The 18,311-nt window shown below is 41.4% G+C and overlaps 1 protein-coding gene across 2 annotated transcripts in view; it reads right to left on the reverse strand.

Moving 5' to 3' along the window:
* Window positions 1-16,707, reverse strand: part of ncam1a (neural cell adhesion molecule 1a) — a 442,425-nt gene extending 425,718 nt beyond the window's left edge. For both annotated transcript variants that reach the window (XM_084073294.1, XM_084073293.1), the window contains exon 1: window positions 16,480-16,707. In XM_084073294.1, the coding sequence (XP_083929420.1) occupies window positions 16,480-16,534 (55 nt within the window). In that variant the 5' untranslated portion in view covers window positions 16,535-16,707. The remainder of the gene's footprint in view (window positions 1-16,479) is intronic.
* Window positions 16,708-18,311: the final 1,604 nt, after the last annotated feature.

The raw sequence follows: 18,311 nt of genomic DNA on the forward strand, positions 1-18,311 counted from the left end.
TCTTTGCTTCTGGGGGCCCCTGGAACAAAATATTTTTAGATGGGAGGGGGTCCGCGGTCAAATACATATTATTGTGGGGGTCCTTCACAAGTTTGAAAACCATTGATAATATAGCAACATAAGTAAAAATAAAAATCAAACTTTCGGAAAAAAGTACTTTAGGATTTAGAAGACATTTGTAAAATCCCCAGAAGCAAAGATTTGAGTTAAAAACGTTCGCTTTAAAAAAGTATATATATATATATTCAAACAAAAGATTTGCACACATTTTCACGATTTTTCTAAAAACAAATAGCAGATCTACAAGCTCATAGCGCGGCACTCGGTGCCGCGCTATGAGCTTGTATATCTGCTATTTTTGAATAGCCAAAAGAAATAAAAAAAATGACACAGATGCTGCTTTCCCGGTCTTGAAGGGTTAAAGAGGCTTCAGGAGAGAGGCTGTCAGCATCACAAATCTGCATGCTTAAAAAACACTTAAAGGCCCAGCATCCGTGTATTCTGCGGGGGAAAACCTTTCGCAGGAAAATAGCAGATCTACATGCGTCGTAAGCTTGTAGATTTTCAATGTACGGTAGAGACCAAAACAGAAAAGACTCTAGTACAGGGGTCTTCAACCTTTTCAGGCCAAGGACCCCCTAACTGAGAGAGAGATGAAGCAGGGACCCCCCACTATTATATTACATAAAATTGTGTTGCAGATTAAAGCTTTTCATAGATGTTGGATTCATGTTAATGTGTATTTTCAGACATTTAACCACTTAAACCATCAATACTTAGTAAACTTTCACTCTGTATTTAGCCTGCTCTTTTTTCCCCCTCTTTACCAAAAAGCCGTCCTTAGAATAGGGATGCTAGGGTTCAAGTGGTTAATCTAAAAAAACAATGATCCTATCACAAAGAGATTTAGCGGACCCCCCTGTAGCAACTCTGAGGACCCCCGAGGGGTCCCGGACCCCCTATTGAAGACCCCTAGCTCTAGTATTGAGCCTTGAGGGACTCTGGATCAAGCAAGTATACGGTTTATATGGTTAAATGTCCCCCAGCATAGGAGTAAACCACCTGAATGTTGTTTTCATTGTGTGTTTTGCCCTTGAATTTCCCCTCACATTCAGTAGCATGTTCACCATGTGAATGACATACGCCATCAGTGACAATATCGCTCCAAATTGGCGATGTATATTCAAGAAAATACTACATGTTCCCTGTCCACGGTCATGGTATAAATGCTAAATTATGATTTGCATGGACTCTGTATAACTGTGCCTATCATTCCAATCTGCAAAGTAAGTAAAAGGCTGTATCACCTCGATATTAATTAACCCATTAAGACCTGAAGCCTATTCTATAAATGTCTTCTAAATCCCAGCAGTATTCTGAAAAAAATGATGTTTCTATTTCAGTGGTTCTCAAACTTTTTCATGTCAAGGACCCCCAAAATGATATGAATTTGGCCGCCGACCCCCATCTCAAAATATTTTGTTCCAGGGACCCCCAGAAGCAAAGATTTGAGTTGAAATGTTCATGCTGTTCATGTATATATTCAAAGATTTGCACACAGTTTTCACGATAAAAAAAAATAGCAGATCTACAAGCTCGTAGCGCGGCACTCGGTGCCGCGCTATGAGCTTGTAGATCTGCTATTTTTGAATAGCCAAAGTGTAAAATATTGCTTTTTAGCTCAAATCAAAAAGTGACACAGATGCGTTCCAGGTCTCAATGGGTTAATTTAGGCCTAGCGATGTTTTATTGGAGAGAGAGAGCTACATAATGAAATTATTGCCTGGAGGCAATATTCATTTCTTCGAGCTTTGTGAAATTATAATTTGCCGTCAAATACTATTCCACCGTTAATATATTTTCCTTTCTAGTTGAATTCAGTAAGTGCCGTTTGCTCATTCCGCTGCGCACAGCTACTTTTTAAAGAACTTCAGGTGAACAGGTTCTCAAAAACGACACAACAACAACAAGTGTGGTATTTTTAGAAATGAGACTGAACTAATGTGACGGGCATGGGCATTATGAAGTAGCAGGCTTTATCAATTTAATTATGTCCAGTCTACTAGAAGAATGAGGCTGAGCCTGCGGAATGTAAAATATTCTCAACCTTGAGGCTCAGGTTGTAAACCTGCATAACGAGTCTCAAAAAGAAAAACAGAGTTATTCTAACAAAAATCCATCGGTATGGCTTGAAAACATGGTCAAGCAACAGAGTACGCTTGCAAGGATGCACGCAGACGGCAAGCTGTGCTAATATTGGAAGTAAAACTGCAGACGGTACTGTAAAGACGAACACAGCACATATTGCCGTGTTCCTACAGCATATCTCCCAAAAGACACATCTGTTGTTGTTCTTTACACACACAGGCAGCTGCAGCCTGGCACCTGAGGAAGGTGTATCCAATCAGAGGCCAAGGATCAAGTCCCTATGCGGGATGAGCTAACTGCCATTGCTGGGCATTACATCACTGAGTTGAGACTTACACACTCAGTGGGGTTGTAAAACGCACGTCCGAGTCCGCTGTAGTATACCAACAAGAGTGAGTGGAGGTGAAGTGACAGATAGACTCAGTGGTGGAAAAAGTACTCAAATGTTTTACTTAAGTAAAAGTATCAATACTGCAATGTAGAAGTACTCTGTTACAAGTAAAAGTCCGGAAATTCAAAGTTTACTTGAGTAAAAGTACAAAAGTATTGGTATTAAAATGTACTTAGAGTACCAAAAGTAAAAGTACTAAAATGTTTGAAAATAGCAGATCTACAAGCTCACAACGCGTCGCGATGCGACGCGTTGTGAGCTTGTAGATCGGCTATTTTCAAATAGCCTAGGTTTAAAATAGGGATAAAGTGGTTCATGTGTGTTTCATAATGTAATCATTTATATCTGCAAAGTAACTAGTAACTGAAGTTTTCAAATAATTGTAGTGGAGTAAAAGTACAATATTTGGATCCGAGATGTAGTGGAGTAGAAGTAAAAGTATTGGAATTTGGAAATACTCAAGTAAAGTATGAATACCTCAAAATTGCACATAAGTACAGTACTTAAGTAAATGTACTTTCAACCACTGTTACTCTGGATTGTAAAATGCACGTCCGAGTCTGCTGTAGTACCAACAAGAGTGAGTGAGTGAGTGAGTGAGTGAGTGAGTGAGTGAGTGAAGGTGAAGTGACAGATAGTGATGTTATACCTTTTTTGTTTGTTATTTTCTGTTACTCTGGTAGGCACACTGTAGGCAAGGTAGAGACTGTAGTAGATACAGTAGATGGTATGACAAACAGCGTACTCATTTGTACAATTAGTCATAACATGAACACTACCATCTCTATTCTGGGCATGTCATAATCCGAAAATATCTCTTTTACAAGCTTGTAGAACAGATATTTTTTCCGTGAAGGGATTTTTTATAGAGGGGAACAATGTAGTATATTTATGTTTTAGTGGTCGACCGTTGCCATCTCTATAATTTGACACAAGGGGTTTCATTCGTCACGCTTACCAAGTCATAATCCTGAAGTCGGGTCACTAAGAGGCAACACTTCAGTATGCTTAGCTGAGATATATATATATATATATATATATATATGTATATATATTTGTTTATTTATCATTGTTGTCATTTATTTAACTACTTAAAATGTATAGCTCGTTGTCCCCCAGGGGTCTGTACTCATTTCTTTAGCCTTTTTCCCTTCAAGTATGCTGAAAATGTCAAGCTCACACAACGCAGTACATTGGCTATTTCTGTCCAATGTTAGCCTATTTTCACAGAACGTTGGCCTACTATGACTTGCCCAGAATAGGGACGCTAGGGTTCATGTGGGTAACCAGGGTAAAACCACACACTCTTTTTCAAGAGGGCCCTGCAGGCCAAGAAGGCAGCATACATATAGTGTTACATACAAAAACATTCAAAACTAAAACAAGAATAAACAATTTAAACACAAATAAAGGCATATTGAAAATTTAAAAATAGGGAAAATATTGAATATTTTCTTCATTGTCACTTTTAGCACAAATAGCAGATCTACAAGCTCATAGCGCGGCACCGAGTGCCGCGCTACGAGCTTGTAGATCTGCTATTTTTGAAAAATCAAGAAAACTTTTGCAAATCTTTGAATATATCTTTCTTAAAGTGAACATTTGCAAGTGAAATCTTTGCTTCTGGGGGTCCCTGGAACAAAATATTTTGAGATGGGGGTCCGCGGCCAAATACATATCATTTTGGGGTCCTTGACTTGAAAAAGTTTGAAAACCACTTACATAGCAACATGAGTTTTTTTTTTTTAAAGGAGAGACATTTTGTAGAATCGGAACCTCAGGCCTTAATGGGTTAAAACTCCAAACTCCAAATTCCAATTAGTGAATCTAACATCAAATATTGTTTTGTAGCAGATTCCAAGAGAATGGCTGAACAGCATAGCTGAAAGCTAAGTTTCCCCCAATTCTGTTCTCACAGTGCAGTGAACATGATATGACATCATGAGTCATGAACTCAACTCTTATCAAACTGACACCGATTTACACACTGTACTGATGTTCCAAACATAGAACCCAGAACAAGACCATGAAAATGAAGCCCCACTGCGTTCATTAACCCATTAAGACCTGGAACGCTTCTGTGTCACTTTAGATGTCTTTGGCTATTCAAAAATAGCAGATATACAAGCTCATAGCGCGGCACCGAGTGCCGCGCTACGAGCTTGTAGATCTGCTATTTTTGAAAAATCGTGAAAATTATGTTTTTATATTTTTTCCCGATTTTTTTTTAGGATTTTGATTTTTTAGACGCGGCCTCAGGTCTTAATGGGTTAACGCTCTGGGTGTGTTGTTGTGACATCACCCTCTGCTGCCATAGAGAGTCCCATCAGAGACTCTAATGGGAGAAGGGAGCCATAAGAAATACACACAGAATGACCGCAGTCGTCGACATACAGTGATGTTTTATTCATGCACTGCAATGTGCAGGCTCTTACAGGAGGGGTCCCAGCAGACATCAGGTTCACCTGGCCGACAAGACTTTTTATGTCTTGTGTCGCGTTGTCTACTTTCTCTTAGAACTGACCTCTAAGACATACAGTAGCACTGATGTGTAAAAAATGGAAGAAAAAAGCCACTTCGGCGGTCTTTAAGATACCATTTTGGTAATGAGCGTTCTTGCAATACAGATTAAGGAGGTCGTGACAACAAGTCATTTCATCTACTCTGCAAACTGGAGTGCCGGAGGCAAACAGAAGAGCAGCACTAATGGATACATCATCTTCCATTTATCGAGGGAAATTAATGGAAGATAATTTATCAGTTAAGTGTTGGTGGTATTCTGTTTGTTTTGATACTTAAGTCGTCACAACTGTGTGCACTGCACTCATAGTTTAAAAGAGTGGGAGCTGTGTGTGCAGTGCACTGCTTTTACCATGAACCGCTGTCAAGGGTAAATACTGTACATGGACTTTTTCAAACTTTTTCATGTCAAGGACCCCAAAATGTATATGTATTTGGCCGCGGACCCCCATCTCAAAATATTTAGTTCCAGAGACCCCGAGAAGCAAAGATTTGAGTTAAAAATGTTCGCTTTAAAACAATATATATTCAAAGATTTGCACACATTTTCACGTTTTTTCAAAAATAGCAGATCTACGAGCTCGTAGCGCGGCAGCGGTGGCCTAGTGGTTAGAGGGGCGGCCTTGATACCGGAAGGTCCCTAGTTCGATTCCCCAATTCATCACATCGATCATGAATCACCGCTGAATAGCCCTTGAGCAAGGCTTCCATGCAGGGTCCGGCTGGAAATAAGTTTCGTACTTAGTCCGACACCCTGGGTAAACAACAAACTTTGCTTTGCTTTGCTTTGCCGCGCTACGAGCTTGTATATCTGCTATTTTTGAATAGCCCAAAGTGTAAAATCACGCTTTTTAGCTCAAATCAAAAAGTGACACAGATGCCGTTAACCAAACTCCATGGTCGTTACTTCCCACATAACACACTGTGCGAATCCAAGGATTTTTGTCTTTTCTGAGCAGTGCTGCTCGTTCAGACTTAAAAAAAAAAAAGAACTCGGCACACACACACCTTGCCAGAGGCAGTCATCCAACTCATCCAAGGAGGATGCTTGCTCTGTGCCTGGACTGTGGGTCGCTCGCTCGCTAAATCACTAAACTGAGACACAACTACAGATGGTGGAACAGCACTTAGTACGAAGGTGATAAGATAAATAAAATACACAGTAGTATGCGCGGGGGCGTTGCCTTGTGTCTTGTGTCTAGACAAAGACCTTTACACGGCATTTAAAAAAAACTCACATCCCCCACAACGTGTCAGAGAACGAGAAAACAAAACGGATTTGTTTTTATTTAACCCATTAAGACCGGGAACGCATCTGTGTCATTTTAAGATTTCTTTGGCTGTTCAAAAATAGCAAATCTACAAGCTCATAGCACGTCACTTCGTGCCGTGCTATAAGCTTGTAGATCTGCTATTTTTGAGAAATCGTAAAAAAAAATTGCAAATCTTTGAATAATATTTTTTTTCCAGCCGAACATTTGTAACTCAAATTTTTGCTTCTGGGGGTCCCTGGAACAAAACATTTTGAGATGGGGGTCCTTGGCCAAATACATATACATTTTGGGGTCCTTGACATGAAAAAGTTTGAGAACCACTGACATAGTAACACAAGTTTTTTTTTTTTTAACTGTTTTTAGAAGACATTCTAAAAACAGACATTTTGTAGAATCGGCCTTAGCTCTTAGCTCTTAGCTTGTAGATCTGCTATTTAAAAAAAATCTTGATCATTTGTGCAAATCTTGAGTGTATTTTGTATTCTTAACTCAAAATCTTTGCTTCTGGGGGCCCCGGGCGGCGGGCAATTACATATACTTTTGGGGGTTTCTTGACATGAAAAAGGTTTGAGCAGCACGGATGTTCAGCAACATACGTTTTTCAGAAAACAGTTAGGATTTAGAGGACATATTTTGTAGAATCGCCTCAGGTCTTTTTGGGATGAAGGAGAACGAGAACATCACACAGTGTTCAGGGAACACACACACACACACACTTTTTAGTGCGTTCATGCGCAACACTGCTCACAAGACAAGCCCACAACCCCATCAAACTATTGGCCCCGAGTCAAGGTCAAAACCCCTCTGTGGTCTCTTTTGTCAAAAACATCACTTATCTCAGATCAAATGATTAACTACACGTTGCAAACATGCTGTGAAATATTCCAAAGTGACGTTGAACTTGTGGTAGAAAATGTGTTTTCTGTTTTTTCCTCTGGTTGACTTGTGATTCAGACCCTGCGTCGCTGGAATTGATAACTGAAGACAGTGGGTCTACAATGTACAATTGAGGGATTGAGCAGACATTCTTCCTACTCTGTGTGGAGTTTGCATGTTCTCCCCATGTCTCCTAGGGTAGTTAATACCCTCACAAAAACATGTAGTAATCCTGGTCACTATACTGCCTCCCCCTGGTCAGCCGGGGCGCCTGATGGAGTGGAAAGGAACTGGTTGGAATAACGTGTTCCTTCTACGCGCTACGTCCTACCAGGGAAACTCCCCCCTGTCAGGTGACAAGAAGGTCAGTTGGCTCTCATGCATTGAAGGAGGCATGAGCTCGGCCCTGGCCTCTCTAGGCTGGTGGGGGGAGTGTAGTGCCCAGGATCACTTAGCAAATTGGCACTGGGTGAAAAAAGGGTTACAAAATCGAGGGATAAAAATTATAAGAGCAGACATTCTTATACAGAGCAACTTACCATGTGACACTACCTCTTAGTAATTCTCTTACACATAATTATAAAATATTATTGGCCACATTACATTATTGGCACGACACATGAGTGTCATGCCAAAACATACAAAATGATACTAAGTTCTACTGGGTGTCTTCTGTAATTAATATGAATGTACAGGAACAGGAACAACATGTCTCTCAATTGCCCAATATCTACGAAGCAACCATTCTGCACTGATGGAGGGAAAAAAACAAACTTCATTCAGAGAGAGCAGGGAGGTGGGCAGTTGGGGGGGGGGGGGGGGGGGGGGGCTGTTGCTTTTCAGCATAACAAACCCCAAGTCCCCTTTCTCTATGTTTTTTCATGTCCAGTTCTCTATGGGGGCGCCTTCAGGGCTCACACAATGCAAATCACTCTGGATGCCTATTCATGGATTGATTAATATGCAAAGACAGCCCATCCTCATCTAACAGTCAGCAGTGGGGAAATATAACATACACTGCTGCCAGCACAGAGTCCTTCTGAAGTTGTTATCCATTTGGGTCCATCAATATAGCTTTAGGTTAACCGTTAGGAACTTTAAAGAGCAACACGAAACCGCATTAATTTACTGTATGTATAATGTAATAGTTTCGCAATTTTCCATAATAAAGTATTTAGTCGTTTTTTAAACTGGCTAATATTATAAAGCTGAAACTCACTTTGCCTTTAAACTGGCTAATATAAAGCTGAAACTCACTTTGCCTTTACAGGGGTAATTCCAGGCCATGCACTGTACATTAGGATGTTAGACTTATCTATGGATCTGTTTTCTTAGCCATCTCCAAGTCTGTTTTTGGTTGAAAAACTTACTGGCACTTATTTGGACCTTATGAGTGGCTCTGGATAAGAGCATCTTGAAAAATGTCTGAATTGTAATCTGGCAATAATAGGGCAGTAGCTTACAATAACACAAGAGATGCAAGATAAATGTAAATAATGTGGCACTGTGCTGCTCAAAAACAAAGACGTACTGTACTGTCCCACAAGAGAGAGCTGCTCAGGAAAAGCATCCGATGAATGCTTCAATGATAAAACCTGACGCTTAGAGTTCCCAGAAATCTGTGTAAAATGAGTGCCGGAGAGATGTGCATCTCTTTCATAAAAGCCTATAAAAAGCCTAAACTGTATTTCACATCCTCTTTTTTCCCCTTCAGCTTTATCTTCGTTACACGAGTAGAGATCTTGCAAAAAAAAAAAAAATCCTTTAATTCATGCTAATTTAAAGTAGACTGGAATAAAATGGTTCATTGCCTACACCCTGGCTGAGATTTTTGCTTTGTTTCGTTTTGTTTTGTTTTTTAATGGCTATTCAAGGAAGCTACAAAGAATTATACAATTTACAATTTAGGGCACTTAACGGACTCTCTTATCCAGAGTGAATTCAAAAATCCAAACATTGGAATAAATGACATGCCATGAATTCTAGTCGAAGCAAACAGAGGACCAGCACTAATGGATAAATCATCTAGCCACTTATTGAGGTAAATTAATGGAAGATAATTGATCAGTTCGTGCTGGTAATATTCTGTTTGTTTTGATACTTAAACCGTGCACTCGACCATAGTTGTGTGCACACTGCATTTACCATGAGCCGTTGTCAATAAATCAATTAAAGAGGTGGTGCCATGGTTTTGCCCTTTTTCTGTTTTTCATGTGTCTTATGAGGTTGATAGAACCTCATTAAGCCCCCTGGTGGTGTTTTTATGGTGTCTTCTCTGACTATTTTGAGTTTCTTCCTGGAGGCTGAAACCTTGAGGGTCAAACGTGCCAACAGAAAAACAGCCATTTAATGACACAGTAGAAATATACCCTCCCCCTCATTATCATAACACAACAGGTGTGGGCATGAGGAGGAGGAGGAGGGACTAGGACAGGTGGGTGGTGCTAAGGTGGTGGAGGAGGTGCTAAAGGTGAGAACCAGGTATACTTAATGAACTGGATGCGTGTCCACATAAAAACATAATTTCAACACTTTCTGTACACTTTTTTGAAAAAAATCTTCCTCCTAGTATAACCATAATACCTGATGATTATGTTTTAGGGGGGGGGGTCACTGAAAATCACGGCACCCCGTCTTTAAGTACTACAAAGTAACTACGATACCAGGTAAACATCAAACCTAAGCTGACTAAACAACACGCTATCTCAATAGCATTCTTAGCATCTGTGTCCAGCATGTCTGTCCAAACAACACATGTGAACATTGGTTATGTAACCAACGCACTAGACATCTGCATAATATAAAGTTACTATAGTATGGAGTCTATCAAAAATAGGCAACAAGGAGTGATACGAAGGAATGAGGAGTGCTAGGGGTTGAACTAGAGCAGGGGTCTTCAACGTTTTCAGGCCAAGGACCCCCTAGCTGAGAGGGGCAGCGACCCCCTACTCTATATTGTATAAAATTGTGTTTCAGATTAAAGTTTTTTTTTTACTTAGTCTGCCATTTTGTCCCTCTACACCTATAGCCTCTTTGCCAAAAAATAGCCGATCTACAAGCTCTCAACGCCTCGCAGCGCGAGGCGTTGAGAGCTTGTAGATCTGCTATTTTCGGCTAATGTTCCCCCCAGAAAAGGAATTCTAGGGTTCAAGTGGTTAATGTAAAAAAAAAACTAAATCCTATCACACAAAGATTTGGCGGACCCCCTATAGTAGCTCTGAGGACCCCCTAGGGGTCCTGGACCCCCCTGTTGAAGACCCCCTGAACTAGAGACGAGGTGAGTTTTCAGACTGCGGTGAAAAAATGGGGAGTGAGTCTGCAGTTCTCTGACTGTGGGAGGGGGGGGAGGTCATTACACAGCTTGGGCAGCCAGGAGGGAGAAGAAGAGTCTAGAACCAGAGAGTTAGAGTTGTGTGTGTGTGTGTGTGTTGCCTACAGAACAGTTAGCCAATCCCATGCATGGGTTTTTTCTCTTGAACTAAACTATTCATGTAGGCAGTGAATTATTCGGGCTCTTTGCTTGTCAACAAAAAAAAAATCACATACAGGCAGTCGTTCATTATCTACGTTCACATGCACAAAATTGATCCGGTTGTCATCCTTACAGTGATTAAAACCCATTAAGACCTGGAACGCATCTGTGTCACTTTAGATTTCTTTGGCTATTCAAAAATAGCAGATATACAAGCTCATAGTGCGGCACTGCCGCACTATGAGTTTGTAGATCTGCTATTTTTGAAAAATCTTAATTTTTTTTTTTTCAAAAAACTGTCAGGATTTAATATTTTTTTAAGAATCGGTTAAGAGAGATAAGTAAAATAGGCCTCTGTTAGCATGCACGTTTTCAAACAATCTTTCATAGAAAGTAGTGTCCGTCTTCCTCTCTCTATGACAATAAATGCCAATTGTTTCCCACCTGCCATACATTCCAACAAATGGGAGACAGTAAATAGCCACCATGTATTTCATAAAATATCTTCTAGTCAGAGTGAAATTTGACTCAATCTGCCCCCTTCCAAAACTCAGAACTCAAACAAACGTGCCACTATTTGAAAAGAATTGACAACACAGCTAAAAAGGTATGTACTGTAAAGAAATAATAGTATATGTCTCAATGGATCTGCACAGTTGGCAGTTAGCATAGCTTCCAGTATGACGAGGTTTAGATGAAAAGAGTTAGGCAGACGGAAATTAGTACAAGGAAAGTTGAAGATGTGGCTGTGATTAACATTTCATTACAGGGCCCAAAAAACTGAAAGACAGGCCAGTCACTAATGGGGAATAACTAAACCCGGCTATTATGACTCATTAGGACATCGTTCACTGATGTAGGAATGTGCTATTACTAGCCCATTGAGACCTGAAGCCGATTCTACATGTCTCCTAAATCTCAACAGTTTTCTGAAAAACGTGTGTTTCTATATCAGTGGTGCTCAATCTTTTTCATGTCAAGGACCCCCAAAATGATATGTATTTGGCCGCGGACCCCCATCAAAATATTTTGTTCCAGGGACCCCCCAGAAGCAAAGATTTGAGTTAAAAATGTTCGCTTTAAAAATATATATATTCAAGGATTTGCACACATTTTCACGAATTTTCAAAAATAGCAGATCTACAAGCTCGTAGCGCGGCACTCGGTGCCGCGCTATGAGCTTGTATATCTGCTATTTTTGAATAGCCCAAAGTGTAAAATAATGCTTTTTTTAGCTCAAATCTAAAAATGACAAAGTTCCAGGTCTTAATGGGCTAGACTAGGAAGAGTAACTAAGCAGTTATGTGCTGAGTTGAGAAGAGAAATTCCACTGTAATTTGGGTTAATACATTTGCATATGGGGGCACCAGTGGGAAACTGAAGAGCAGCCGTGATGAAGTAGGCTACAGTGCAAAATGTCTACACGTCACTTTGAATCCTGGGATATTCAACCCCGCTGGAAAGCCAAGATCTGAAGAGCAGACCTAGTTCTTTTCAGGCAACTAAACTAAAAAAGCCTTATAATTTTCCCTTGTTAAACTGGCTTTTACAGTTTCCCCTCATTCAAAAATAGGCCGTATTATTTTCATAGTGGCTTTGAACTCGCCACAGAAGTCAAAGTCCCACATGTTAGCCATTTTGGAATTGTTTATTTTCTTTGCCCCGAAAATGTTGACTAATCTTAAAAAACTGCCTTCTTCCCAGAGTCAGCGCCACACTCAATGAGCGTAAACAAGTTCCTAGAGAAGACACTTAAGAAGAACTTTATTCCTTCTCCTCTCCTCTGCATGCAAGAACCGAGCCTGGGAGGAAAGCCAAGACAAGAGACGGGGCATTCCCTGCTCCTGGAGAAGGTCTTGAATAAGAATTGATAAGAACGTGCTGGCATGGCACAGCACGTTTGCCAAAGCTGTCAACGCGACTCAAGGGACAGACACAGACAGGACGTGACAGAGGAGAAGAGCTCTACTCTAACATTAACATGTCACCACCACTCAACGGCACAAACATCTCGGCATCACTAACTCAAGTCCCAAACCAAACATGTCTCCCAATAAAGAATTCACAACATTAACAACAGCAGTCAGACAACGTAGGCCTTTTATAGACATTCAAGTAGCTCACAAATTATTGCCCCCCACCCACCCCCAGCCCCGCGAATTATGAGGGGGCAAAAGGTGAGTCTCAAATGTTCCCCTCTTCCTTCACTGGAGCCAAAGAGAGGAATGTTGTCTTCTTCTCCACCACCCCCCTGTGTTCTTTTAAGCTATATAGACTGATGGCGACATGTGCAAGCAGATCTCATCTCTCCCAACAACGATGGAAATATAGCCCAGCAGACTGTTCCAACACTGTGGCTTCAGCCTCTCTCTCTCTCTCTCTCTGTGGAGGGCCCCGGACAAAAGGCAGGCCACTTTGAATGCAGTTGCGTAAAAGCATGTTGAATTTAATCCAGCCATTATTCGGCTCTTTTGCTTGGGAGGTGGCCATGCCTTAGTACTATTCCAGTTGTTTGTCTGTCACAGGCCTTGGAATCTAATTATCACTGAGCTGGAACCAGAACTGGAAATCAATACCTGTAATTAAATGGCTGGGGTTTCAAGCAGTGCATTACTGCCGTTACCTGTTTAATAAACCTTTGGGCCTATCAAATAATGTGATCGCTTTCTAAATGCAATGCAAAGTTGCCCAATTTGGTTCTTTTTTTTCTCTCATGTGTGTCCCTTTCTCTTATACCTGCAGTGTGTACTGTACAGCTGTTTGTGCCGGCTTAATATTCCAACTGAAACCAGGTTTATTTCTTAATACCGTCACCCAACATACCCCACCACCCTCAGTGCCCTCACCCTACCGCCTGCATATCATATGACCCTCTTTACTGTAGCCTACATTATCTCATGTTAATAGCAACAATAGGTACATGCTAAATATGCAGAGAATGATTGTCTAAGGCAGTGGTTCTCAACCTTTTCAGGCCGTGACGTGACCCCCCCAAAATGATCATATTTGAACTGCATGGGGACCCCCCCACCCCCACCCCACCATGACAAGCACTTGGAATGCAGGAGTTGTGCCATTCAATTTAGTTTGACTCGGTTCCACAGATAAATATTGTGAAGATAGCACATACAAGCTCGTAGATCGGCTATTTTCACAATTTTTGCCTCTTTCTTACACTATTTGACAATTTGGCCAATGTTTTACACCAGTTTTTATAGTATAGTTTGTTGATTACTTTTGATGCAGTAATGGTCTTTTTCTTTTCTTTCCTTTTTTTTGGGTTGAGGTAATAAAAGTCCTCAAAATTGTCATCTGGGGACAGTGTTGCCAGATTCTGTGGGAGAAACAAGCAACCAGGTCCAGGAAAACCAGCCCAAAAGAAGCGACTATGGGCCAACATGAGCACTTCAACATATACATCAGCTATTTGAAAATAGCAGATCTACAAGCTCACAACGCGTCGCATCGCGACGCGTTGTGAGCTCGTAGATCGGCTATTTTCAAATAAAACCTTGCGGGGGAAATTATAATACGCAGATCTGGCAACCCTGTCTGGGGGACCCCCCCCCCCCCGGCCCCATCATGTGGGGACCCCCCTGGGGGTCCCAACCCACAGATTAAGAACCACTGGTCTATAAGGCTATATATATATATATATATATAGGCTTATACTTGAACGACAAAGTGATATAGTAACATGAAAAGTCACACATTCATCTTGTAAATGCGCACTTCCTACGGATGTGTCAGGTATACAGTATAGGATACAGTAGTAGCCTATGCATGCTGTGACAGAAAGGAGGGAGGGAGAGAGAGAGAGGCGACGAGAGGAAGGCGAAGGGGGAGGGAAGAAAAAGAGAAGGGTCCCCTCCCACCCCCTCCCACCCACCCCCAAGTCCACCAAGCTCTGTGACTGGGTCCTATTGTTTACCAGGGAATAGATAATGAGGACTCGGTGAATCTTAAACCAAAAGGACTATATAGAGGGCTATAGGCTATACGTTCCCTCCTCCCCATACAGCGGAAGAATTAAAATAATTGACACCGAACCACCTCACCATCTTCCAGAAAATCAATAGGATATTTATTTTCCGGAAGCATGGTGCATTAACATGCTATATTATGGCACTGCCTTCGAATAGAGAGAGTCCATCGCACGAAGCAGGTCTAAAGCATATAGTCTGAATGCACACATACTGTAAGCACTGAACAACAGTTTCCCTGCCTAATTTGAAAATTGCCCCTGCCAGAATTATAGCATAAGCCAGCTTTAATAAAGAGTTTAAACAATGATATATTTGCGTGTGATGTAATGAAAATAAATCCACGTTTTGCTCAATAAATTGCTACTTAATCCACATTGTGATATTGTGCAGACTGGTGTGTAGACACAGGACTGAAACAAAGCATCCCCCCCTCCCAAAGGCTAGGCTCCAGGCTCACTTCAGCCCTATAGCCTAGTGCGTCACTGAAGGTTATACTTCGCCATCTATTGGATGATCATCCAAATAAAAACAAGCACAACCAAAAAAACTAAAACGAGGGGAGAAAAGAAACAAGATATCCATCCTTGAGTTGGGGAGGGGGGAGGTTAAAAACACGTTTCTTCAGACTTAAACGAACCCTGATGAAGGGGACAGCCAACACACAGTGGACTTATGTTACTGTCACAACGGGGCCACATCATTCCCTGCATCACAGCATCCATCTTCTTCTAACCTCTACCATGCAAGCTTGTGATGGAAAAGTGACATCTTATGCTGTGGCCAGCTTTATCGAGTGGAATAAGGTCATATCATATAATAATAATAAACTTTCTTTGTATATCACCTTTAATGGCATCAAATGCAGCCCAAAGTGCTTTACATGAAAAAAGAGACCAACTAAAGAAAAAATAACACAATATTAAACAAAATAAAAAATCAATAAGATCAAAAGATATCAAAAAATATGTAGACTATATACAGCTGCTCTCAAACTCGAGGCAAACAGAGTTGACTGGATCTCATCCTGTGATTGCGCGCGTTGCTATTCCATTCCAAACGCATGAATGACAGAAAGCAGCGGTTGGTTCATTCTAATATAGCAATAACAGGCAAAGTAACGGGAAGCCGTTACCACCGGCTGAGACTGAGAGACACAACTCTCACGTCTGTTCTGAATGAAACTTTGTCTGATCGCAGTGTTTGGATGGATATTCCAGCTCCAACCAACAACTATAACTGTCTGAGTCTGGCTGTCCCCCTGGTCCCCGTGTCACACAGACACAGTGATGATGCCACCATGCACTGTGGAACCCGGGGCAGTGGAGGATCAAGGATGGATGCTGCACAATAAAAAGCGTTGTTAAAAAACGAAGGATCCACCAAAACAGCACCGTCCTCCTCATCCTCTGTTACGCTTCGTGAAAATGTCATACAATACAATAAAGCAGGGGTCTTCAACAGGGGGTCCGGGACCCCTAGGGGGTCCTCAGAGCTACTATAGGGGGTCCGCCAAATCTTTGTGTGATGTTATTTTGCATTAACCACTTGAAACCTAGAATTCCTTTTCTGAGGGGAACATTAGCCAAAAATAGCAGATCTACAAGCTCTCAACGCCAAGAGGTGTTTGGTGTAGAGGGAAAAAAGAGCGGACCAAGTAAACAAAAAAAGTCGAATCTGAAGCCCAATTTTATACAATATAGAGTAGGGGGTCCCTGCTTCATCTCGCTCTCAGCTAGGGGGTCCTTGGCCTGATAAACGTTGAAGACCCCTGCAATACAATAAACACTTCATTCAGTAAAAATGATCTCTTACCTGCATAGCCGACGAAGAGCAGCGATGCCCAGATGAGATCCCTTGTTTGCAGCATTGTGCAAAATCTTCTCTGATGATCACAAAGATTATTCTCCTTTTTGAAGGACGGACCGGTCTTTAATGCTGCGATGCTGGGGGTTTCTTCTGTTTATTCAACGGCAGGATAAATAAATAAACGTGCCTTTTTTCCTTCCAATGAATATTGTGGTACCAGCGGGATAAAATGTGGTCCTCTCGATCGGCTAGTGTACGCACGCGAAGCAGGCAGGCAGCACAATGAGTGACAAGAAGCAGCAGCCGTGGCGCACACACACACACACTCATCCACACACATACACACACACACTCATCCCCCCTCACACACACACAACACACGGATTACTCCGCCCGCTCTCGAGTCACTTCCACGCACGCTCACACGCACATACACACACACACAGCAGGGGATGATGATGGTGATGGGGGGTTGGTGGAGATACAGACCTATGTGTCAAGCGCGCGTAAATAAGGACAGAGACCTTGCCGCGTCAAGTCAGACGAGCGGGACAATTTGACTTCCGGTTGGAGGTTTAAAAATAAAAGTCAGCTTGAAAAAGAATGAGTCTGGTCCCCTGCTATGCAAATGATGATCAAAAAATCTATATACATGGTTGACTATTTCGAGAAGTCTTTCTTTTTTGTCTAGCTGTTGTTGTTATATGTTACAGTTTGTGTTGCGACTAATTTTCTTTGGTTTCAAAATATTTGTAAAATTACAATGTCACCATGTCCATGTGTTATAAAATACTGCAACTGCAACACATCTGAAAATTTAAAAAAAAGAGTTAAAAAAATGAAAAATAATGAGTCGTCATTCGTAGAAATCATGTCCTTGGGCTACTTTGCGCCCAAAAAATAATAGGTCTAGTAGCCTTAATATTTAAAATATCCTTTGTGTGCCGCAGGGCTGCATATAAGCTCTATTCACAGCAGCCATATTGTGAAGACATTCACAGGTGTTACCAATGATACTAATGAAGGCTCTGTTCCATTCTGGTCAAACAGAGTCAGGGTGCTGATATTGTGCATGTTGGCTCACTGGAAACATTCTGCTACACCAGTGGGTCTAAAATGTGAGGTCCAGGGACCCTCATGGTTCCTTAAGGGGTTTCTAAATGGCCCCTTACGGATTACGGGTCCATTTGGTTCCATTTGTACACTCTCGGAGTTATGGGGATCGTGGAAATTGAAAAATCTGAGAACCACTGGCACTGTGTTACACCTAAAAATGGAACAGAGCCTTCATTAGTATCATTGGTAACACCTGTGAAGGAAGTGATAATATGGCTGCTGTGCATTGAGCCTATTAGGATGGTTTCATCATGGAGCTAGGCTACAGCAGTGTTTATGTAGGCCTATATAGGCCCTGCTATTTGTGATGAATATAAACACCTGCTTAAAATAGCCTAGCTTTAAAGTAGGCAAGTAACTTTTTTCCCCGTTTCAAAATAAAAACAACCACTCTGTCAGTGTGTGACACATCATTTCAGAGTGTCGTTAATTGTTTGTGTCAGGATCTGCGTCTTGTTTTTTTAAGTGTTTCTGGTACCTTGTTTTGTAGTATTGCTCCTAGTGTTCCTGTCTGCCCTAGTTACTGTTTCCTGTCCTGTCTCACCTCCCTGTGATTTTTAGTTATCTCCACCTGTGTCCTGTTAGTCCCTTAGCTAATGTCTTAATTGTCTGTTGAGTTCACCTGTGTTCTCTTTATCCTTGTGTTTATTTAAGCCCGAGTGTTTTGCTGAATTGTATTGTATTGTAAACTCTGTATTCCTGTGATGTACTGTAATTCTGTG

The sequence above is a fragment of the Gymnoscopelus microlampas genome (genome assembly GCF_963454915.1).
Source record: "Gymnoscopelus microlampas genome assembly, chromosome: 12".
Lineage (NCBI taxonomy): Eukaryota > Metazoa > Chordata > Actinopteri > Myctophiformes > Myctophidae > Gymnoscopelus > Gymnoscopelus microlampas.